The 21,700-nt window shown below is 28.4% G+C and overlaps 1 protein-coding gene across 1 annotated transcript in view; it reads right to left on the reverse strand.

Moving 5' to 3' along the window:
* LOC109594146 (cyclic nucleotide-gated channel rod photoreceptor subunit alpha) overlaps nt 1-21,700 on the reverse strand; it is a 153,449-nt gene that overhangs the window by 7,184 nt on the left and 124,565 nt on the right. The window contains exons 10-12 of the mRNA XM_049966592.1: nt 14,848-14,985; nt 6,467-6,634; nt 56-304 (exon numbers count right to left, since the gene is read on the reverse strand). Of these exons, the coding sequence (XP_049822549.1) occupies nt 56-304; nt 6,467-6,634; nt 14,848-14,985 (555 nt within the window). The remainder of the gene's footprint in view (nt 1-55; nt 305-6,466; nt 6,635-14,847; nt 14,986-21,700) is intronic.

The raw sequence follows: 21,700 nt of genomic DNA on the forward strand, positions 1-21,700 counted from the left end.
ATATATATTTTTTAGAATGAATGTTAAAAATTCCGTATAAATCGTGAATTTTTACCGTGCGATCGTGCGTGCGAGGTGTGCGATGCGTGCGAGGCGTGCGAGAGCTGGTGGTGGCTGCGACCGCTGCTCGTCGAGCCGCCAGGACTGTCGGGTGGCTGTCGCGGCGGCGACCCCATCAGGGACCTCGTGTAGGCCGTCGACGGCGTCAGACCGGCCAACGTCGACGGCAGCCACATGTCCTCCAGTGCTATCTTGCCCCTGGACTCCACCAGACCGGGCGTCGATTGGCTCCTTCCCATCGCCGCTGCAAACAAACCAATTACATTCATTCTTCAACTGCTTTGAAGAACAGGAAATTACGTGTTTTAAAAACATCATATTTATTTAGTTTATATGGAATATTTCATCAGATTAGATTACATTACATTTAGAAAAGACTCAGCTCAATCAGTTTCTGAATTTACTTTAAGAATAATTTACATATCATAATTTTTGTCAGTATTTTTGGGGCATTAAATTAATGATGGGAAGGTGTTTAAGACCCAAATACCGTTAATCAAAAGCCACGACGTGTATTTTTCCCGCACTAATTAAACTCAAAATGCATCATAACTTTGACGTGGCACATTGATTTCCGCATTACATTTTAGTGCATCCATCCTTCGTAACGCTTCCGCGAATAAAGCCGACAATTAAAGCATTTAAATGCGGAATTAACAATCTAATCTTACGAAACGGAGCGAATTTAATTAGGAAAAATGTTCATTTTCAGTACTTATGTGTATGTGTGGCAGACCATGTGAAAATCAACGTTCCTGATGGCATTTAACTTCCGAACATGCAAAACGTAATTATATACATCAGCTGGTACGCGAACGCGATCCTTTTTCCTACTGTTTCATCCCCCCACGGTAAAACTAGTTAATTACGAAAAGTTTTCTCATGCACATAAAGACACAATCCCGTTCGTTGCGCATAATTATGTATTTGTACTTTTCTACGACTCACGGAGCCATTTTCCTAATGAGGGGTGAACGAGAATTCTTCAAGCTCCTCAACAAAATTCACTCAGGATGCCGTAGAAGTTCATGCCGTAAATTAATCTCTGAGTTAAATCTTTTGATCAATCTTTATAGAACTGTTTGAAAATGATGCACGTAAGTCGAATATTTTTGTAAATACACTGTTGGAACATTTACTTACTTCTTACAAATGTTACTTAATGTTTCTGTTGCAAATCTGAATTTACTGCCATTTATCATAATGATCATTATATTTTTTTATAAAAAATCAATTTAGTTTTGAAGTATTTTATTAATAATCTTAAAAAAAAATATAAAGGTACAAATACAAACACATAAAATAAACCTCATGGTCTCTAGTTACTTTAATTGTACTAGATTGTATACAGGGTGTTTTACTCAACTTATTCATTTTCATTTATTGAAATTTTTATAGTAATTATAACTTGATTTGCACTTCTCTGTTTATTTATTTTTTATTTAATTTCATTAAAATGGCTATGTTCTATAACTATTATTGAATAATTATTTTTTATCCAAAAAAATTAAAAGATTAATTGTCCAATTAAAACGTCTGTATTTTTGATAAAGGAAAGTTAATTTTTCTCATACATGTTAACCAAGGATCATCCTATGAGTGCCTATTATTGGCACACTTTGGAAATTTTATAAAGGGTGTTCGTTATATGTTTCATTTTTTAATGAATAAATTCGGTGAATCATTCTGTATATACTATATAGTCAGGATTATTTTATTAATTATTGAAATTCGACACAAAAAATAATAATTTTAATAAGTTGCTTTAATTATAACAACAAAGACATTAGAAGAATAGAAATCTGTAGAAATAGCTAAATTTTGAATATTGCTTTGTGCAAATTTCTATGGTTGTATTTAAAGGAATATAATTCAGTCAAACACCGAATTCTTCGGGCACTCAAAGAAAATTAATTTATTTTTATGTTAAATAGCATTCATGCCATAAATTAATGCCCCGCTTTCCATCTTTAATATAACTTTATGTAACTGATTAAAAATGAGCCGAACAAGCGAAATATTTCGGAATTTATATCACAAAGCAATTCCATGTTTACCGGCAAATATTTCGGTGCTGATTTAATCCGAATAGTTCATGTTTCCATGGATGTGCCGAAAGGATTATTATATGGCAAATTGAATTGCTTTGTAAAATAGCCGTAACAATCATCAACCGACACAATTCCGAAGCGAATCGCGATAATGGAAACGAAGCTGTGTAATCAGAGCACAGTGCGACGTCATTCCAGGTAGACAGATAAAGTTCGGGCGAATGTTATACGAGAAAGTTGGGGCTGCGGTTTCCGATGAATTAGTCGCTTACGTAGACAATTGCACGCGAATGGGTCGCTGAATTATTCGTACGTGTGGCCAGTACGTAGTTCATTATTAATGAAGGCGGGACCAGAAGAAAAGCCGCAACGCAGGATGAGGAATCGTCCTGCGCCTCTCCAGGTTAACTACCAAACTTTGCCCGGCAAATGTTTACATACAAGTTTCCTTGTTGATTTATTAGAACGCAAATATTGACCACGATTACTATACACGTGGTTTCTGTTTTGGAACTGTCTTTTGCCGCGGCTCAATCAACAAACAATTGTGAACTTTCTGGGGAACTTGTTTGAAAGGGTGTTATTGAAAATGATAGATCTGTATTTTGTATGCCACTGTTGATCTTTATTCAAGACTAACTTTTAACTATCATTTAACAACTCTTTTGCTGTTTTGGCCACCCAGATCTTCAGACCTTTCCTCAATCGAACAAGTGTGGGATTTTATGGGGAATTTACAACGCCCTCCACGGATTTTTAATGAATTAACACGTCAGATTCAATTCGACTGAGATGAGTTACCATTGGAATAAATGAATTATATATAGGTGTAGGTTTTTTTTTTACACAGTATATTTAAGTATACTCAGGGCGGGGCAAGTGAATAGGACCAAATGGAAATAACCGAAAGTTCCCGAAGTTAACATTCTCCCATAAATTCAGTCATAATAATAAGGCCGTCTATTATTTGCCTTAGCCCACTCGCCAAGTAAATTAACCATCCCAAACAAATTGACGTATGTAAAAGTTAGTTAGGCAAAAAGTTTCGAGTAACTGGGAAACTATGCAAAATGCGCCATATTAAATTAAGCTTACCCCCGTAATTTTATTTAAGGGGAAACGTTTTACACGACCAGCAGAAATGGTGTGGAGGTTGATTAGGCTGGTCGTGTTCCATTTGAATAATTGCCAATTTTGACATGGTTACCAGTTGGATTTACTTGCAGGACTACACCTTAATTACTGCCAAACCGTTATTATTGTATCAGTTTCGAATCAGATATCAATTCAAGGGTATTTAGTTGCCAATTCCCGAATTTCAAACTACACGGACCTCATTGTGTTCTAAGTAATTGAATTGTCTTGGCTGGTATTAATTCCAAGATGATTTGATACTCAGATTACTTAAATTACTTTAATATCAGTTAACTATGTGTGATGGATAAACTGAGTTAATAATCTTAGCAAAAAGCTTAAACAATTTAAGCCTTAGTTAAAGTTCAATCAAACTGAAATGCAACTATGTTATAGAACATTATTAATGCACAATAGAGGCGCAATTCATCCGCAACCTCAAGACAAATTTATCGACCGTGTTCAATTTGAATTAAATTCGACAATATTACGAATTAAACTTCCTTGAGTAATTTGTTTTGGCCAAGTTATTGTGTATTGTGATGGCAAATAGTCTCGCAGCTACTTAGTACACGCCTTTGTGTTATGTTAGTTCCAATTTCGAATCAAACAATGATTTAACTACATATTGAAAGTTCAAGTGATTGCCATTACTCCACTGATACATGTTATAAGTAATTGAATGAGTATTTTGGCATGTCAAGTGTAGAATATACGAAACTGGCAAATAAAGGGTGATTTTGAAATTGCTGGGGCGAGATTCGGGTGTCTGTAATATCTATAAATAGACATTGGGTCTCTAAATTGAGTCTTTTTGTACAGGAAGTTCATGCAGACTTTACTTCAGGCCCATGTAATCCCTTTAAATAAGGAACAGAGTCATATTGAAATAGTTAAGTTTTGTGTTGAAGGACAAATTATTTATAATATAGGAAACAAAAATTAATTCAGTAATATGATGTTCATATTAAAAGAATTTTGTAATATATGGCAATTAAAAATACACATTTGTGATAATTAATTTAGGCAATAAAAATACATAAAAAAAAAATTAGACATGGTTAAATTAAATAAATCAAATTCTCACATTAACAAATTATTATCAATTTATAAGAGATTATTAGTATATTAGTTAGAAGAGTGAAGTTGACAATGAAAATAAAATCTTTAAATCTGTTTTCTTTGTCTTGAACCAGTTACATTACAAAATTGTTATTAATATATAAAAAACTATTAGATATGTTTTCCAGTTTAAAAATAGTTTCCTCTCTTATTAATAAATTAAGGGAAGTTGGTGACAGAAATAAAATATTTTAATGTGTTTTATTTAACTTAAAACTCAAAAATATACAATTGTAAAATATTTGTAAATAATATAAAATTTGTCTTTGATAGACAAGAAATTCAATATATCAAATTGTCATATTGACAAATTAATATTAATATATAAAAAATTATAGTTGTATAATAGTTGAAAAAGATGAATTCAATAAAGTTTTCTGTTATTTTAATGAATTAATAATACACGTATAATCAAAGAAACTTGACGATGGAAATAAAATATTTTTGCCATCTTTGACAGTTTCCTATAATTTTTAAAAATTAAAAACATGAATATAATTAAGGGAAGTTGAGGATAGAAATATTTCTATCCACCTTCTTAGACTTGAAACAAATAAGTAGCTGTTAAATACCTCAGTCACATAAGAGTCAGTTCGAAGAGAAGAATTCAACAAAGTTTTCTGTAATTTTAATGAACTAACATCACAAACATAATTAAGGGATGTAGAGAATAGATATAAAATATTTCTATCGGTCCTCTTCGGTATGGAATTTTTCAAATAAATGATTATTTTTTAATTAATATAAAATTTGTATTTATTATAGAAAATTAAATAAGTAAAATCGTATTAATGAATTAATATCATTATATAAATGTTTTTAGATACGTATTACGGGTTGCATAATCAGTAGAAGAGAAGACTTCAACAAAGTTTCCTGTAATTTTAATGAATTAACAACACGAGCCTAATCAAGGGAAGTCGACGATGGAGCTTTAAATAATCGATTTCTAAACAGACGTAATTAAGCCCACAAGGTGTGAAATTGGAAAGCTATGGACCCAGTTGAACACTGTCATAAATAATAGTTATGTATTACGTATTATTCTCATCAAGGACTCGCATCACATCACAAATTAAATAGGCCGTGTCTCATTCACATCAACTTAATTATTCATGAAACCGTTGATATGATTCCTGCATCCAGTCAGCAACACACATCCAGAATTGTGTCTGCAATTATATATATGCGTGGCACAGTTTTTAAGAAGTGTCCACGTGTTCCGTGTACTCTTCCTGTTTTATGCATGACGCCTAAATTGAGCTAGCTCCCGAGCACACTCGGTATTTACGTTGGACCTGCGGAATTATGTATAAAATGCATATATAATTCATCGTACAATCCAGATTCCGTCATTTATTTCCCCGACCTTAGTTTTATTTCTTTCTGAATGTTGCAGTAGGTCGGTTTATATTTTAACAAGGACTGATTCAGGGAATAATGTGACTGGAAATGTAATGCGATGGGACTCTATTTTACTTTGTTTTGTATCCGTTTATGTCATTTTGTTCTTGAATGCAAATTGCTGGTTATTCACTTTGTAGTTAGTATATTATGGGGATAACAATAAAAATTTCAATGAACTATTATACTAGCCCTAACAACTATATACTGGGACAAAATATAATACATGTATAATTCAGGATAAATAAAATGTAGAATTATTTATTCTAATATATGTTTTTTAATTTAATACTGTAGTTACTAAGAATGAACACAATGAACAACACAAAAAACAAAATACTCTTTGCATTAGAACTTATAAAGCAGAAAAATATCGATTATTTGATCATTTTTGCATATTTTTATTAATATTCTTTTATTTCTTTCAGAAACTAAGACCCGAACTTTTACCTCTTTTTCCAGAATATTTCCAGTTTGTCCATGATGCCTAATTATACTCCAGACTGTTGATTTAGGAATATTAAGTTCATTGGTCATACAACAATCATTTTTAACCACAACCATTTTGTTCAATTAACGCAGCTATTGATTAAAAACTAACTAACTATATAGGATTAATTTTTAGAAAAACATTTAAAAAATAATATAAAAAATAAAATGTGAATTATGATGTAATATTAAAATGTGTGACGTACCTTTTTCCAAGGGTGCCTTTTTGTACTTCTCCAGCCTCTTGACGGCGATCGCCTCTAACCGGACTCTGGCAGCCGGATACTCCTTCAGTACGTCCCACATATCCTTTTTGCTTAGGACGAATAAATCACTGTAACCTACTGATCGGACACTAGCTGTACGACGATTACCTGGAATTTTTCATTTATGAAAACGTGCAAATCGATCGTTTGACTTCGGTTCAGGTTGAAACCTTTTACTGGTTACTAGAAGTTATGTTAAAATAATTGAAACATGCCAACATACTTGGACGCAAAATGCGACGACGATACGGGATCATCAATAAATTTACATAGATGAATAAGTTTTTTAAAAAATTTATGCGATGATCCAGCATTTTTGTTGAAGATGTTTAACATGGAATCGAGTGCAAATAAAAAATAATCGTAATGCAATGTGTAAGGTGTATTGGTGATAATCTACTGTTTGAAAAAAGAAAATATTATAAATTTTTCAAGGATATGGATAAAAATAAAAGTTCAACTTTCTCTATGTTTATTGAAATATTGAATATTTACTCTAATATTCTAATTTATTTTGAACATTTTTTAGAATTTATTATAAATAAAATAGAATATAGATATTAGGTAGAATTGTCCACCCATATTCTAGAATATAGAATACTAAATTATTTTTAGTCTTATTATCTTTTTTATATAGTTAACCTGCTACATATGAACAATTCAAATCTCTCTTCATCTTCAGGGACATTTTTAGCTAATTTATAATTAATACATCTAAAAAATCTAAAAAGAAAAAATAAATACACTATTATTTTTATGTAAATAAAATAATATACATACTTACCTTACATATTATTCATATTTTGCATTTTAATTGACAAATTGTTAAAATAGCAAAATTAAAATATTTAAAAGTGTAGCTACAAAAAAGTTCATTAGTTTAAAATTTTATTTGGTCTATGTATTTATAATCAAATTCATTGTTATAGTTTTCCTTTATTCATCATTAAATTTGTGACAAACCTGAATGATAAAGTCATTGCTTGTTCTGAGTGACAAGGTGTTGCTGGGCATTCTTTCAAACCTGAATGACAAAGAGAGAATACTGCTTGTCAAGATATTAATAGATTATTAACAAATGACTTTTGTAATATTTATGTGACTACTGTCCATAATCTAGCTAAAAGGAAGCCAATTTACATTCGAGGTGTGCAGCTGTTGTTCTTGAATTAACTAGAACATACAGGAGAATGAGAAGAAACTGTTTACAGATGAATTCAGGTTTTATTTAAGATTAAATGACCCACGACAAAGAGCCTATAGATGCCAAGAAGAATGATATTTGGATACAGCTGTGATTGAGAGAAGAGTTTTTGGAGGAGGATCTGTGATGGTACCTAAGTGTAGTGTTTCCAACATTCCGATATAAATTTGAATTGATTAATTGAATTGAGTTAATTGGTAGCGTATGTAAGAGTATTTGTTTAAATTTGTGCGGATAATTATGTTTAGACGTAAATTGACTCCAGATGAAAGAGTAAGAACAATTGGAATGTTGAAATTTGAAGTCAAACAAATCGAAATCACAGGTAAACTTGTTTCTACTTGTTTCTAACTTGTGTACTCGATTTTACCTCAGAAAGATCAAGGAGTGGTAAACCAAAGGAAACAACCGCAAATGAAGACCGATATTTACGATTGAGAGCCAGTAGGGACTTCACAGTGCCCTCCTCGCAACTGACTACTGCAAAACTCTAGTTACGGAACATATACGCAAAGGCTTGGCAAAGGCTGGTTTGCATTCACGACTATAAGCAACAACGATCGGAATTGGGTAGTCTCCAGTTGAAATAATATCTCTTAATTTGCTACCATAACTTCTATGTTGAAATGGTATGATACTAGGTTATTGGTGCCAGGGCGATGTAAATCATAAATTTGACAATTATCTATCTGCGTGGCACCAAATCAATCATTGTCTGACATTAGAAGTAAAAACGAAGCTGGAAATAGTTGTACAAAAACAATTCATTATTGGTTCGCATCCATTATTCCTTTGTTTCTTAAAATTAACTGTTAAATATTCATCAAGGCACTCTTGTTTAGCCCCACTTGGACCTAGGGAACAGTTCGCCGTTCCCGAAATTACAAATAGATCGTAAAGTCTTCATCGCTTTATACGGCAGCCGATAAAATCTCGAAAACAATCAGCAATTTCGTTCCGGTCCATACTCGGTGCGGGAATACAAATAAAGCGATAACTCGAACAGTGACAGGACGACTTCGACAAAGGCGGGGCCGTAATTTTTTCTTTCCGTCGGGATAATCAGCACCGACTGAATGCGGATCTATGTGCCGATTGGACACGGGCTCTTTATGTATTGTTTGTATCCGGCGCTTTGGTCCGGATGTATTAGGTTGGTAGTCCGGTTTGTTCAGGAGACAAACGATTTTTCAATAGTCGGAAGTTGCACAATAAAATCACTGACATTAATCCCGACTAATAGTAACTTGGACGAAACTAAAAACTAATCTAGTTTTACTAAACAGGTCGTCGATAAAAAGTAAATTAAATGCATATTGTTAAGGGTAAGTTGGAGGACACAGTATCTGAAAACTCTGAAAACCTGAGATGGTTGAAGTTGTAATATAACAGGAAGACGCTCGTAATTTTTTTATATTACAGGGAATATTGCAACCACGAAGTGCTTGACTGAAGTCCTTCAAAAGCTTCATAAAAATAGTCCAAAGGGAAGAAGCTTTATTACCCTCATTCAGTCACATGCACTACATACATTAAAAAAAAATTAAAATTTGTATATAGCAGTGAATTACGAATTAAGTATCACTTAAATGTTTAAACTTTTAAAATTGTTTAAAATGGGTTTAATAATTTTTATTTGGATATTTCAGTTTTACTTACTTATTAAATTCTATAAACTTGAATAAATTCATAAAAGTCGGTTAAAGAATGTAAATTATTATAAATTACGGAAACAAATATAAATATAATTATAAACAAATTGACACAAGTATTATTAAAATTATTAAAACAGTTCTTGGTTTATATTCTATGTATTACATATTTTTATTGTATTTTGTACATATGTTTAAAAGAATATATATATATATATATATATATATATATATATATATATATATATTAAAATAATTAATAAATCTGTACACGGTTTGTAAATTGTTCGATTTCATTTGTACTCCCACAACAAAAAGGATAAAGTGGTTTTGTATGCCAAGAGTTCATTTCTTAAAACTGTTTTTAGTTTTAGTTGTTTACTTATTTTTATTATATTTCGTACATATGTCTAAAAATGTATATGAATGGTTCTATTTATATAAATTCATGAAAATAAAACATTTTAACAAATAAGGTAAAATATATCCTTTTAGATTTCTTCGACTATAGTTATATAATATGAAAAAATATTACTAGTTAATAATTATTAAAATTATTAACAAATCTTTTAAGTACAAAATGTCTTAAATTGATTGACTTTGCTGTTATGAGTATTTTCAGGCCAAAAATGAAATGGAGTTAATTTTCTTAAAACAGTTCTTGTTTTATATCCTGAGCATTACATATTTTTATTATATTTTGCATATATATCCAAAATATATACTGATGGTTCCAAATATAAAAATTCATAAAATAAAATATTTTTACAAATAAAGTGAGAAAGCATTTATTTAAAATTCATTTTTTTAAATATTCGACTAAAATGAAACATGTTGAACAAATTGCCATAAGAATTAACTACTAAAATTATTAATAAATCTTTTAATTAGAGAATTTTAGGACTGGAGTCTTTGTACAAAATAATAATTTTTATCATTTTCCGTAAAATGCCCCATTTTATTCATAATACAGAAGCAAAGATTAGATAAATTTGTTTCACAATTCATAATTATTATTCTAAACAACACTCCACTATGCATTAACCATCTGTTCCCGAATAATATTCGTGGAGGATCGTATATTGAATAATCAAAAGTAATTAAACTTGGCCCGGTATCTAAGCCGTATGGGCCAGTAGGCCCAGCTAAATTATTACTTATAACAGTGAAACAGTCACGTACTGCATAAATCAAGAAAGTCGCCCGAATTACCTTTAAGTGGCGGCTTCGAGACGGGGGTACTGTTGCCCCGAATTCGCCGAATTTAGATTTCACCTCCTTGGTGTTTAACAAAAAGTTTCCCACTAACTTGGACCTACTCTCGAATTGTATAGTTTTGCCAATGACATCTTAAGTATTTCTTTGAAGTTGGCATGTGTATGTATAACTAACTCTTGAATAACATAACATGGCCACAAATTGGCGTAAATTAACAGCCAGTAATCCCGCCATAGAATAAACATATCAGGTGTTGCCAAAACAACGGTGTGAACTGCTTCTTATGTTACAAACGTTCCGGTACGTAAACCACGTTAAAAATCCATTACAATCCATAAACTTAAGCTACATTTTACTATATTTTTATAAAACTCTCCGGGAGTTTATCTAATATTAGATATCCTCTGACAGGACAAAAAACTGCTTAATGACATAAAAGTGATCTAAATTTTTAATGCAACATTTACGGTGAAATGGCTCAGCGCCAAATATTATCTGACAATAATTTCTTACGCCAGACTAGACATATTTAATGCAGGGGATTTTCTGAATTTATGAAACTTCAAGCGATAATCACCAGCTAGTGGAATATCACTTCTTGAAAACGGTGACTGTTTATATCAGAATCTGATTTTGGAAGAATAAGTGCACTGCGCATTTTTAATTGGCAAAAACGAATGAAAATATGTTAATGTTCTGTCAGATGTGCTTTATTGTTTCTACTATTTGCATTTTTATGAAATTAGGAGACTAAACAATGTTAAAAACTTTTATTTCATTTTTAATTATAACGAGTCTTCGAAATAGCAAAAGAAAACATGTAGAGCTGTAAAATGTTCATAATTTTTGATACAATAGTTTTTGTAATTTTGGAATACATATTCTTTATTTCTTGAGCTTCGAATGTTATATGAGACTTATATTTTCTTAATTATGTTAATTTGAAAATGTTTTGGAACACCTTGTATAATTGACATAAACGTAATATATTATCTTGCAATATATAAACAAATATTAAGAAATAAAGAATTTTAACTGAATTTATGACAAATCATATCAGCTAATTACAAAACCAAACAAATATCACAGATTAAACTGATGCTTAATCAAATTTAACTTTTTTTTAATATTTTTTAATTAGTAGTTGAGTATTATTAAATTTCTAAAAAAAATCTGTCTTATAAAGACAAATAAATATCACACACACAAATGGATGTTTCTTCTAATTTACATTTTTTATAAAATTATCAAATTTATTTGATATGACTAATTAATAATTTAATTTATAATATACGATACAAATATTATAAATTAAATTTCGAAAAAGGAATATATCACAGTCTTACGTAGTCAAAAAATATCACAGTCACAATTAGATACTTAATTAATTAATAATTAATACTAGTTTTTATTTAAAATGATGTGACTGATAAATTCAAATTTAAATTGGACAGAATTTAAAAATTTACGTTTCTTATTTGGCACAACACCCTGAACAATTAAATATGAAATAAACCTAATTGTATTAAAATCCAATATATAGCTAAATATTTTTAAATGTTTAGAGGATAATAAAAGCATAGAATAAAACTTATAGAACTTTTTTATCAAAAAAGCTTAATACATTGTTTTTAAAACAAATCATTACATATTCATATTTCATCATTACATATTCATATTTAATCATTACTTATTCATATATTAAAATACTTTGATTTTAGATAAATGTCACTTTTAAATTTAATTTCACATATTAAGAAAAAATGTAAATACATACATATACCTTTAGTATTAAAAACATCCTGTATAACATGATTCATGGATACAATAGTTTTTATATAGTATTATTTGTGTTTAGAATATTATTCGAATATTATATTTTCTTAATTGTGCTAATTTGAAAAATGTTAAAATGTTTTTTGGAACACTGACGCTAATTAAATATGAAATAAATATATTGTATTAAATTCTAGTATGTAGGGAAATGTCAATGTTAAATTTAATTAACATATTAAGCAAAAATTTAAATAATTTATAGTTAAAAAAGTGTGTTTTGAATATTATAAATAATTTACAGAGTTTTGTGAAAGCTGAAAATAAACAATGGAGAAAAGAAGAGAGAAGATTAAGTTAACTAAAAACTGAATCGTTACCACTCGACTTGTCCATCATCATTTAACTGATGAAATAATTTGTTTAGGTATCTGTTAGAATCTGAAAAGTCAAGAGGTAGTCATCCACATCAACGTAATTTAGAAGCATCCAACGTGTACTCGGTTTCCTATTATTTTCGAATTTGCCATTGTATTTTGTAATTCGTTTAGTAGTTTGTCTCTTCTCTTTTAGATCCTTTTAGAATTGCAAATTAAATCAAATTTCAGTCGTGGCAAATGTCATTTTGCCTTTTACAATTTCAAATTTAATTTACACTTTGGTTTAGAGCCCCCAATTTTTTCATTTCATTACTTTCTCAAAGAGAATGAATTTATGTCGCTGTTTATTAATTGGTGCGTTATTAACAGTTTTATTTTTGTTGATAAATTTGATGATGTAAGCATGTCTAAAATAAAGCCCTAAAAGTACCATACCATTGCCGAAACAATACTAATCTGTAGTTGGTTGTTGTTTGTAGAACGAGTGACATTTTCAGAAACAGTTTAATTGGTGTAATCTTGTGTTGTCGAAACTATTTATGGTAAAGCCGCTACATCTCGCTGGATCGTTCCGGGAACTAAATAGAAAGAAGGTTCAACAGTAAACTGGGTTGTCACCATGCCCGCAAAATTCATTCTAGAAGCTTGAACAAAGGTTTGTAAAAAGTAACAACAAACACAGGAAACAATGCTAAAAGTATTACTGTAAAAAAGAGACCAGCATCTACATGCCTCCAAATAAACAACGGGGGGACAAGAAAGTATGGTATATGTATGTACGGACAATCGGGGGGTTGGAAAAACGGAATCACTTCAAAAAAACATCAAGATTAAACGTTTTGTGGGCGATACATACCGATAACGGATCGATTGACAATCCAAGTGTCGGTATTCCATTGCATTTGCAGCGAGATATTCATGAAACATAAAAATATACAATCAATCAAACTGCGTAATGTTTCCGGCTTAGCGTTTACACACAGAACGATTTATTGAAAAATGTTTTTATCAGGCTGTCTGAAAGGAAAAAGCAATTTAAAGGGTGTGGCATACTGAAGAACTATGTGGATGACGACCTAAAGGAATCCCACTCAATCGTTTTACTTATTTTTATAACGGGCATATTAGAATTCAACATTATTCTTTGTTATTATTTAATTTTGTTATTATTTCGTCGGTTTAACTGCAGTAATTGCATATTTGTGGTGAACAACCTGTCTATTGTTGTCGTATTAAATGTGACTTGACAGTTTCGATGAAATAAAATAAGTCAGTGTTAGGTCTGTGTTATTATGTTATTAATTAAGTTTCGTTAAATTATTTAGTAATTTAATATTTATATTTATCATGCAAAGGATTGAACATCGTAACGAACATATGAAATTAATGAAACCAACAAACATAAAACAACAGGTCATATTTTCGTTAAGTATTCCAGTTTATTGTTGTGATTGAAAATAAAAATTTGAAACAAGCAGAATTTCCATCCAAAACTATACACACCTACATACACATTAAATTTGAAAAAAATCACCTCCGGTTTATTTTATTCAAATTAATTTAATTTATTGCTTTTAATTTCGTGCTTCGGTTGGCTTTTTCAACTTTTTAAATTTTATGAACAACTAAAATTCTAACGCACGACCCCGGCCGCCCTTTTTAACGTGCATGTATAGGGTTGTCGACAAACACATCGAAATAAATTCCATTAACAATGCATGTTGAATATTTAAATTTCCGGATGGAAGAATTTTAGTTGCTCCTATTATTAATTTTAAATTGCAATTCTGGGGGGGGGGGGTTTGACAAATAAAAGCCAGGCAGGGTTGTCGGGGCATTAACTGAAATCAATTTTACGCTAACACGGCGATTAAATGGCCGAACATGAAATTTACCATTAAAATGCGACATTTTTTAAAAAATATTCATAAAATGGATTTCAGCAACAGTTCGACCGTGGTAAACGTTTCAAATAAACCAAGACAACGGCATAATCAAACATTATCCGACATGCAGAGGTTGAAGTAGATAATAAACCTCCCAAAAAATGATATTTTTTTGGGCCTGCCTGCTGATATTTACCAAGGTGTTTACCTGCCGTGCCCATATTCAATATCGATATCTCGCCGAAGTAGCTGCCGGCCTTCAATGTGGCCAGCACTGTTTTCCCGTTGTCGGCTACTACTTGAAGTCGGCCTCGATTTACTATGTACATTTCTTTGCCAACTTCACCTGAAACAAACATTTTACGTTAATCCAGTTTTGGCTATTTAAAATTGATTCCTTCCCTGTCTCATGACTAAATCAAGATGAACATTTCAAAAATATTAACGTTGGATTGAATATGCTTTAGTGGCATGATGGTACCTTCTAGGAAAAAAACTATGAGCTGTATCTGTTCATAAGTACCTTAAAAAAAGTTATTTTCTTAATGGTTGAATGTTACGATAACAATAAAAATATAAAACTATTTTTTTTTGAATTCCTCATTCAATTTTCAATGAAAGCTGAGCCGAAAATGAAAAATCGATTTTTTGCTCAAAAATCGCTTTTTTTATGATTTAACTGTTGAAATGATAAAACATATTGATCATTATGATTAATTGATTAATGTTGCAGTAAATTAGATTTGTTCAGATTTGTGACAGATTAGGAAAAATATTAATATTACTTTTTTCCACCACGGTACATTACAGCATTACAACCCATACCGATTGGAAAGCCTTCGATCCTACTGAATTTTGAGAGAGACATCATGTATGACAGAGACAGTAAAAGATTCCCACTACGGAGCAAATTTGCAGACTTTTACTGTCTTTGTCGTGCATGATGTCCCTCTCAAAATTCAGTCGGATCAAACGGTTTTCGACTGATATATGATACAACACATATCATCTCCATTTATATCAACTAAAAAAGTAATTTCAATAAAATATTTTCAATCGGCACAATTCCCAATAAAACATGATTTAAATTAGTCCGATTCAATTTAATTAAATATGTACAACATTTATTACCTAAACGTACACATAAAATAATCTGCGAATATCATTTTTACCAACATGGTCGGACTGCAAAATTAAATTTTATGGTCTCTGTACGGCCATTTTACACATGTACGGTAATTAAATTTAAATTATAAAACGCATTTCAATTATTTACGGTTAATTGTAATAAATTTCTTTTGACAGTTTTTATCAATCTCTGTGTTTGTAAATTTAATAAAATCAATGAAATGACGTTAAAAATGCACAGTTAAACTGCATATGTACATAATAAATAAATTCTGTCAGTTCATCCGTTTAATCTCTATTCGAAGTGAATTTCTCACAGTTCTCTAAACAAGTTTAATTTTTCAGGCTGAAACTAATTCGGAGTTCTTTTTATTAGTATCATTCATTTTCCATTTTAATTTCATATGGAGCTTTATATACATATATGTGTATATTTAATTTTGGATCATTTTATTATTATCTTTTTAGAATTCTTCATACTTTGAGATAATGATCTGAAAGTTAATGTATCTGTTACCTAAATGATAGATAGGTAGACAATTAAGAATTGCAATATAAAATTTTATAGCTGATAAATTGTCAAATTAATTAATATATTTGTTAAATAAATATAAAATATTTCCAATATTTTGTGTAAAATTATGACTGATCATTAATTAATTATAAAAAATGAGTAGTGAAATGAGAGACAAGTATGATGTGAAATGAAATACTTAAAAACACCATTTTACAAAATTAATTTCTATTTTTTAAAATATTGTAATAGTTGCATTCAGATATACAAATGTTTTTAATCTTTATTGATTATTATTATACACAATTATTATTCAAATAATTTAATTTTCAAACCTAAAATATTTTCAATATATTTTTTTAAATTATAATTATTTATTAAACTAATAATTATTTATGTAATATTGAAATGGAGGATAAAGAAATTTTATTCATTATTATAACTTCTTAAATATAGATGTGAAATAAAATAATTAAAAACTGCATTGTTTAAAATTGAATTATATTTATCTTTAGTTATTAATATTAATTAATTAATATTTCAAGAATTGTATTTAAATAATAATATTTTCAAACTACTAATTAATTTTTCCAATATTTTGTTTAAAATATAAATTGAATAAACAAACCAATAATTATTTATTTAATGTTGAGAGTTTTTAAAGAATAAAGAAATTTAAGAATTTAAGATAAAATAAATTTACATTATTCTTTACATTTTTTTGTAAATATTTTAGCTGATATATTTAAATATATAAATGTTTTTAATTGTATAATTGTTGGTAATTATTACATATATTGTTATATTAAAAATATTTATTTAAATCAAAAATGTATTCAATTCTACAAAAGCATACAAATGTTTATTTAACCAACAATTATTTATCTAATATTGAAATATTTGAAGGATAAAAAATTTAATCTCTTAAAGATAAAACTTGAAAAGAGAATTTTACAAAATTTTTTAATATATTTTTTCTTTGTTCATCCTTGTTTTGAAATATTGTAATGGTTATACACAAATGTATTTAATGTACTGAATTAATTTCCAAACATTGATATAGAGTAGCAAATAGTAATTGGCATCTCCGCAGAAACTTTATTCAGGTATCCGTGCATCGTTTATATGTTAGAACAGAACCGGCTGTCAAAATCGTAGAGTATCGCATGAAGCACAATTTCCTTAATTAATTAACCTTAAACTGGCATGGTAATTTCTGCAGAGAACGGCACAAGGGAAAATAAACAACACGCCCGAAGCCACCGTCATAAATTATTATAAAATATGGCTGAAAATTAAAATAAAACGGCTCAAACTTTTACGAAATTCCTTCTCCTGGCACTTTATTGGCCGACTTACAGCCCCGGCGATAAAATTAAACTTGCGTATTCTTTTAACGAGCGACGATTAAAGCGCGAAACGTGCACTCATCCTGCGAAATATGGGAATTAAGGTAAGACATTGCACTTGACAACTTTGTGCCTTCGTTTCGAAGATCAAATATTTGGGAGACCAGAAGGAAATGTCGTTTCTGATCATGTCTTTGTTTACTGAAAAAAATTAATAAATTGGGGTGGGACGCACTTCTAATATGCCATCTATTTTGTGAATTGGGCCCATACCACAAGGGGAAAACAACCCCAAACAATGCCGTTTCCATATAAACTTAAATTTAAAAGTATATTTATTAGGCAACAATAATTTAAAATTTTTGTGCATATAAAAATTAATTTTTAAACAAATTTAATAATTAATAATAATCTAATCTAAGTAAAACATATACCTATAACTCACAAATTTATATTAAAATTTAATATTAATAAAATAATATTAATATATACTTGAATGTTAAACGAATTTAAAAACGGAACAAAATAATCGTCAGTGCAAAAACCTTATTGAAATCATTCCCAAACAACAAACATCGAAAATTTCCCCTTCTCCTCTCTAAAACTGCGATTTTTAGAAATAACAAATTAACGTGCGTTCCACACAAATTTGCACAGCTCACTTCGCAGGCGCATCCGCTGATTGATATGTTTGTCTCTCTCGCACACACATATACATATATTTCTTTCTCTTTCATTCGTACGGGAACAAATGCAAAACTCGAATTTTGATTCGAACAGAGTTATATATATATATATATATATATATATATATATATATATACCATAAGTTATATATAGTAAATTTCATTAATTGCTTTTGTTTTATTTAATGTAATCGTATTTTAAATGATTAAGGAGAAAAAATATTTTGATAAATTGTAATTATATTGATATGCCCCAAAATGAAATTAATTTCTAATCTAATATAAAAATTCTCAGTAAAACATATTTAATTTATTTGCTGATATTTTGGACAATATTAGTAAAATTTCAATTTAAAAATAAAATTTAATTTAAGTGTATTTTCATAAGGTCAAATTAATTTAAAATACAATTTCGTTTCTCAGTTTCTCTGTTGTTTGAAATATAAATTGTTATTCAAATTTTAAAATATATAGTTAAAAATGGTAATTAATATTTTATCTGATAAATTTGAATAATCTTTTCAAAGAATAATTAAGTAAGTATTGTTTTGTAAAATATTATAATAATAACATTGATAAACGGCAAACCAAATCAAATTTAATAACATTCAATTTATTTACAATGAATTTGAACTAAGTTAATAAAAACTATATTTTAAATTATGAGATTACATTTAATTAATTTATTTGCATTTATAAAAGTCAAAATTATATTTTAGAATGAAAATTTAAATTATATATAACTAAATTTTGAAATAAGAATTTATAAAAGTAAATTTAAATTATATGTAATACATAAATCTAATAAATAATTTTAGTAAAATATTTAAATATATTTAAATAATTAAAATTAATATATTAATTAATCTAATACACCGAAAACCTTATTGAAATCATTCTCAAACAAAAAACTCCAAAATTTCCCCTTCTTCTCTCTAAAACTGCGATTCTTAGGAATAAAAAATGAACGTGCGTGTCACACAAATTTGCACACGTGAACATATATTTCTTTCTCTTTCATTCTTACGGGAACAAATGCAAAATTCGAACAGATTTTGATTCGAACAGAGTCTAGACAATTCTCTTTTCGTACATAAACAATTATATATATATATATATATATATATATATATATATATATATATATATATATATATATAAGTTTTATATAGTAAAATTTATTAATTGTTTTTGTTTAAGGAGAAAAAATATTTTGATAAATTGTAATTATATCGATGAGTCCCAAGAATTTCTATTCTAATATAAATAGTCTCAATTTAACATTTAATTTATTTGCTGTTATTTTAATTTAAAGTATAAAATTAAATTGAAGTGTATTTTCATTAGGCTAAATTAATATAAAATGTTATTGAAAATAAACTTTAGTTTCTCCGTTAGAAATTCTTAGTCAAATTTTAAAATATTTAGTCTTTATACATGAATTTTATATGAAACTAAATGAGTAGAATAATAATTGTGGTTGCAAACCTTCCAAATGCTTTTCAAATATCAAAATATAATATAATTTTTTCCCCTTCTCCTGTCTAAAACCGCGATTCTGAGAAATAAGAATTGAAAGTGCCGGCCACACAAATTTGCACAGCAATCTCTCGTCCTTTTCTGATACTCGTGATCATATATTTCTTTCTCTTTCACTCCTGCATGACAAATGCAAATTTGCAAGTGAAAACAGAGGACACGTCTTATTATGGAAATATTACATACAGGTGTATTTAATTTATTTCCTATTATTATGAACCATATTGGTAGAAATTACTATTTAAAATATAAAATTAAATTTATTTCAAAAATTTTTGTTTGAATATTATATTCTAAAATAAAATTTAGTTTTTGAGTTCCTCTGTTGTCTGAAATAGAAATTCGTGTAAAATTTTAAAATATGTAATTAAAAATGTTAATTAATATTTTATTTGATACATTTGGAAAATCTTTTTAAAGAATAATTAAGTAAGTACTGTTTCGTAAAATATTAATATTATTGATATTTTCTTAGAACTATTTTAATAAAAATTACAATTTAACATATAAACTTATATTTAAAAGTATATTCATTAGACAACAAATAATTTAAAATTTTTATATATATATATATATATATATATATATATATAAATTAATTTCTAAATAAATTTAATAATTAATAATATAAATAAAATTCATACCCATAACTCATAAAATCCATAGTTAAAATTTTAAAATACAAAATTACACTTAAGAACATTAATTATTATAATTAACTAATTTATGTTAAAATTTAATATTAATGTAAAATACACTAATATATATTTTAACATTAAACGAATTTAAAAACGGAAGATAATATCGTCAGTGCAAACCTCATTGAAATCATTCTCAAACAACAAAAATGCAAAATTTCCCCTTCTCCTCTCTTTTCAAAAACAATTGAACGTGCGAACCACACAAATTTGCACAGCTCACTCGACGGCGCATCCACCGATCACTACTTCCGTCTCTCCCACACACTTAGGAATATGTATTTCTTTCTCTTTCACTCTTACGGGAACAAATGCAAAATTCGAATTTTGATTGGAACAGGACACAGACAATTCTCTCTTCGTACATGATTAAAAATATACAATTATAAATATAAAAATTATAAGTTGCATATAGTAAAATTTATTTATTGTTTTTGTTTTATTTTATTAAATATTTTTAAATGACTAAGAAAAAATATTTTGATAAATTTTGATTATATCGATGTGTCCCAAAATGAAATAATAATAATAATAATAATTTTTAATCTGATCAAAAAATAATATTAAAACATACCCAAATTTACACAAAATTCTTCGTTAAAATCACAAAAATCAGTTTTAGAAACACAAAATACCAAAACACACATTTACAAAGTCATTTGTAACAGAAAAATTGTGAAAAATATTGAAAAATTTAGTAAGGTCAGAGGACGCGTCTGATTCTGACCAAAATCAAAAACCGTTTAAACTGCAAATACTGTTTTGTTCAGCGTCGACCAATAGAAACCAGTTGTTGCGATTCTTGGAAAATATTGATGCACCTGTGACCTACTTCGTTTATTTTGAACCATATTAGTAAAAATTACAATTTAAAATATAAAATTAAATTTAACTGTATTTTTATTAGGCCAACTTAATTTAAAATTTCTCTATTGTCTGAAATATAAATTCAGATGAAGATATAATTAAAAATAGTAATTAATATTTTATTTAATACATTTGAATATCCTTTTTAAAGAATAATTAACTATAAGTATTGTTTTGTAATATATTAATAATATTGATATATGTCAAATTAAATCAAATTTAATAACATTCAATTTATTCACAATAAATTTGGATTAAATTAATTTATTTGCACTTATAA

Source organism: Aethina tumida, chromosome 4 (genome assembly GCF_024364675.1).
Source record: "Aethina tumida isolate Nest 87 chromosome 4, icAetTumi1.1, whole genome shotgun sequence".
Classification (NCBI taxonomy): Eukaryota; Metazoa; Arthropoda; class Insecta; order Coleoptera; family Nitidulidae; genus Aethina; species Aethina tumida.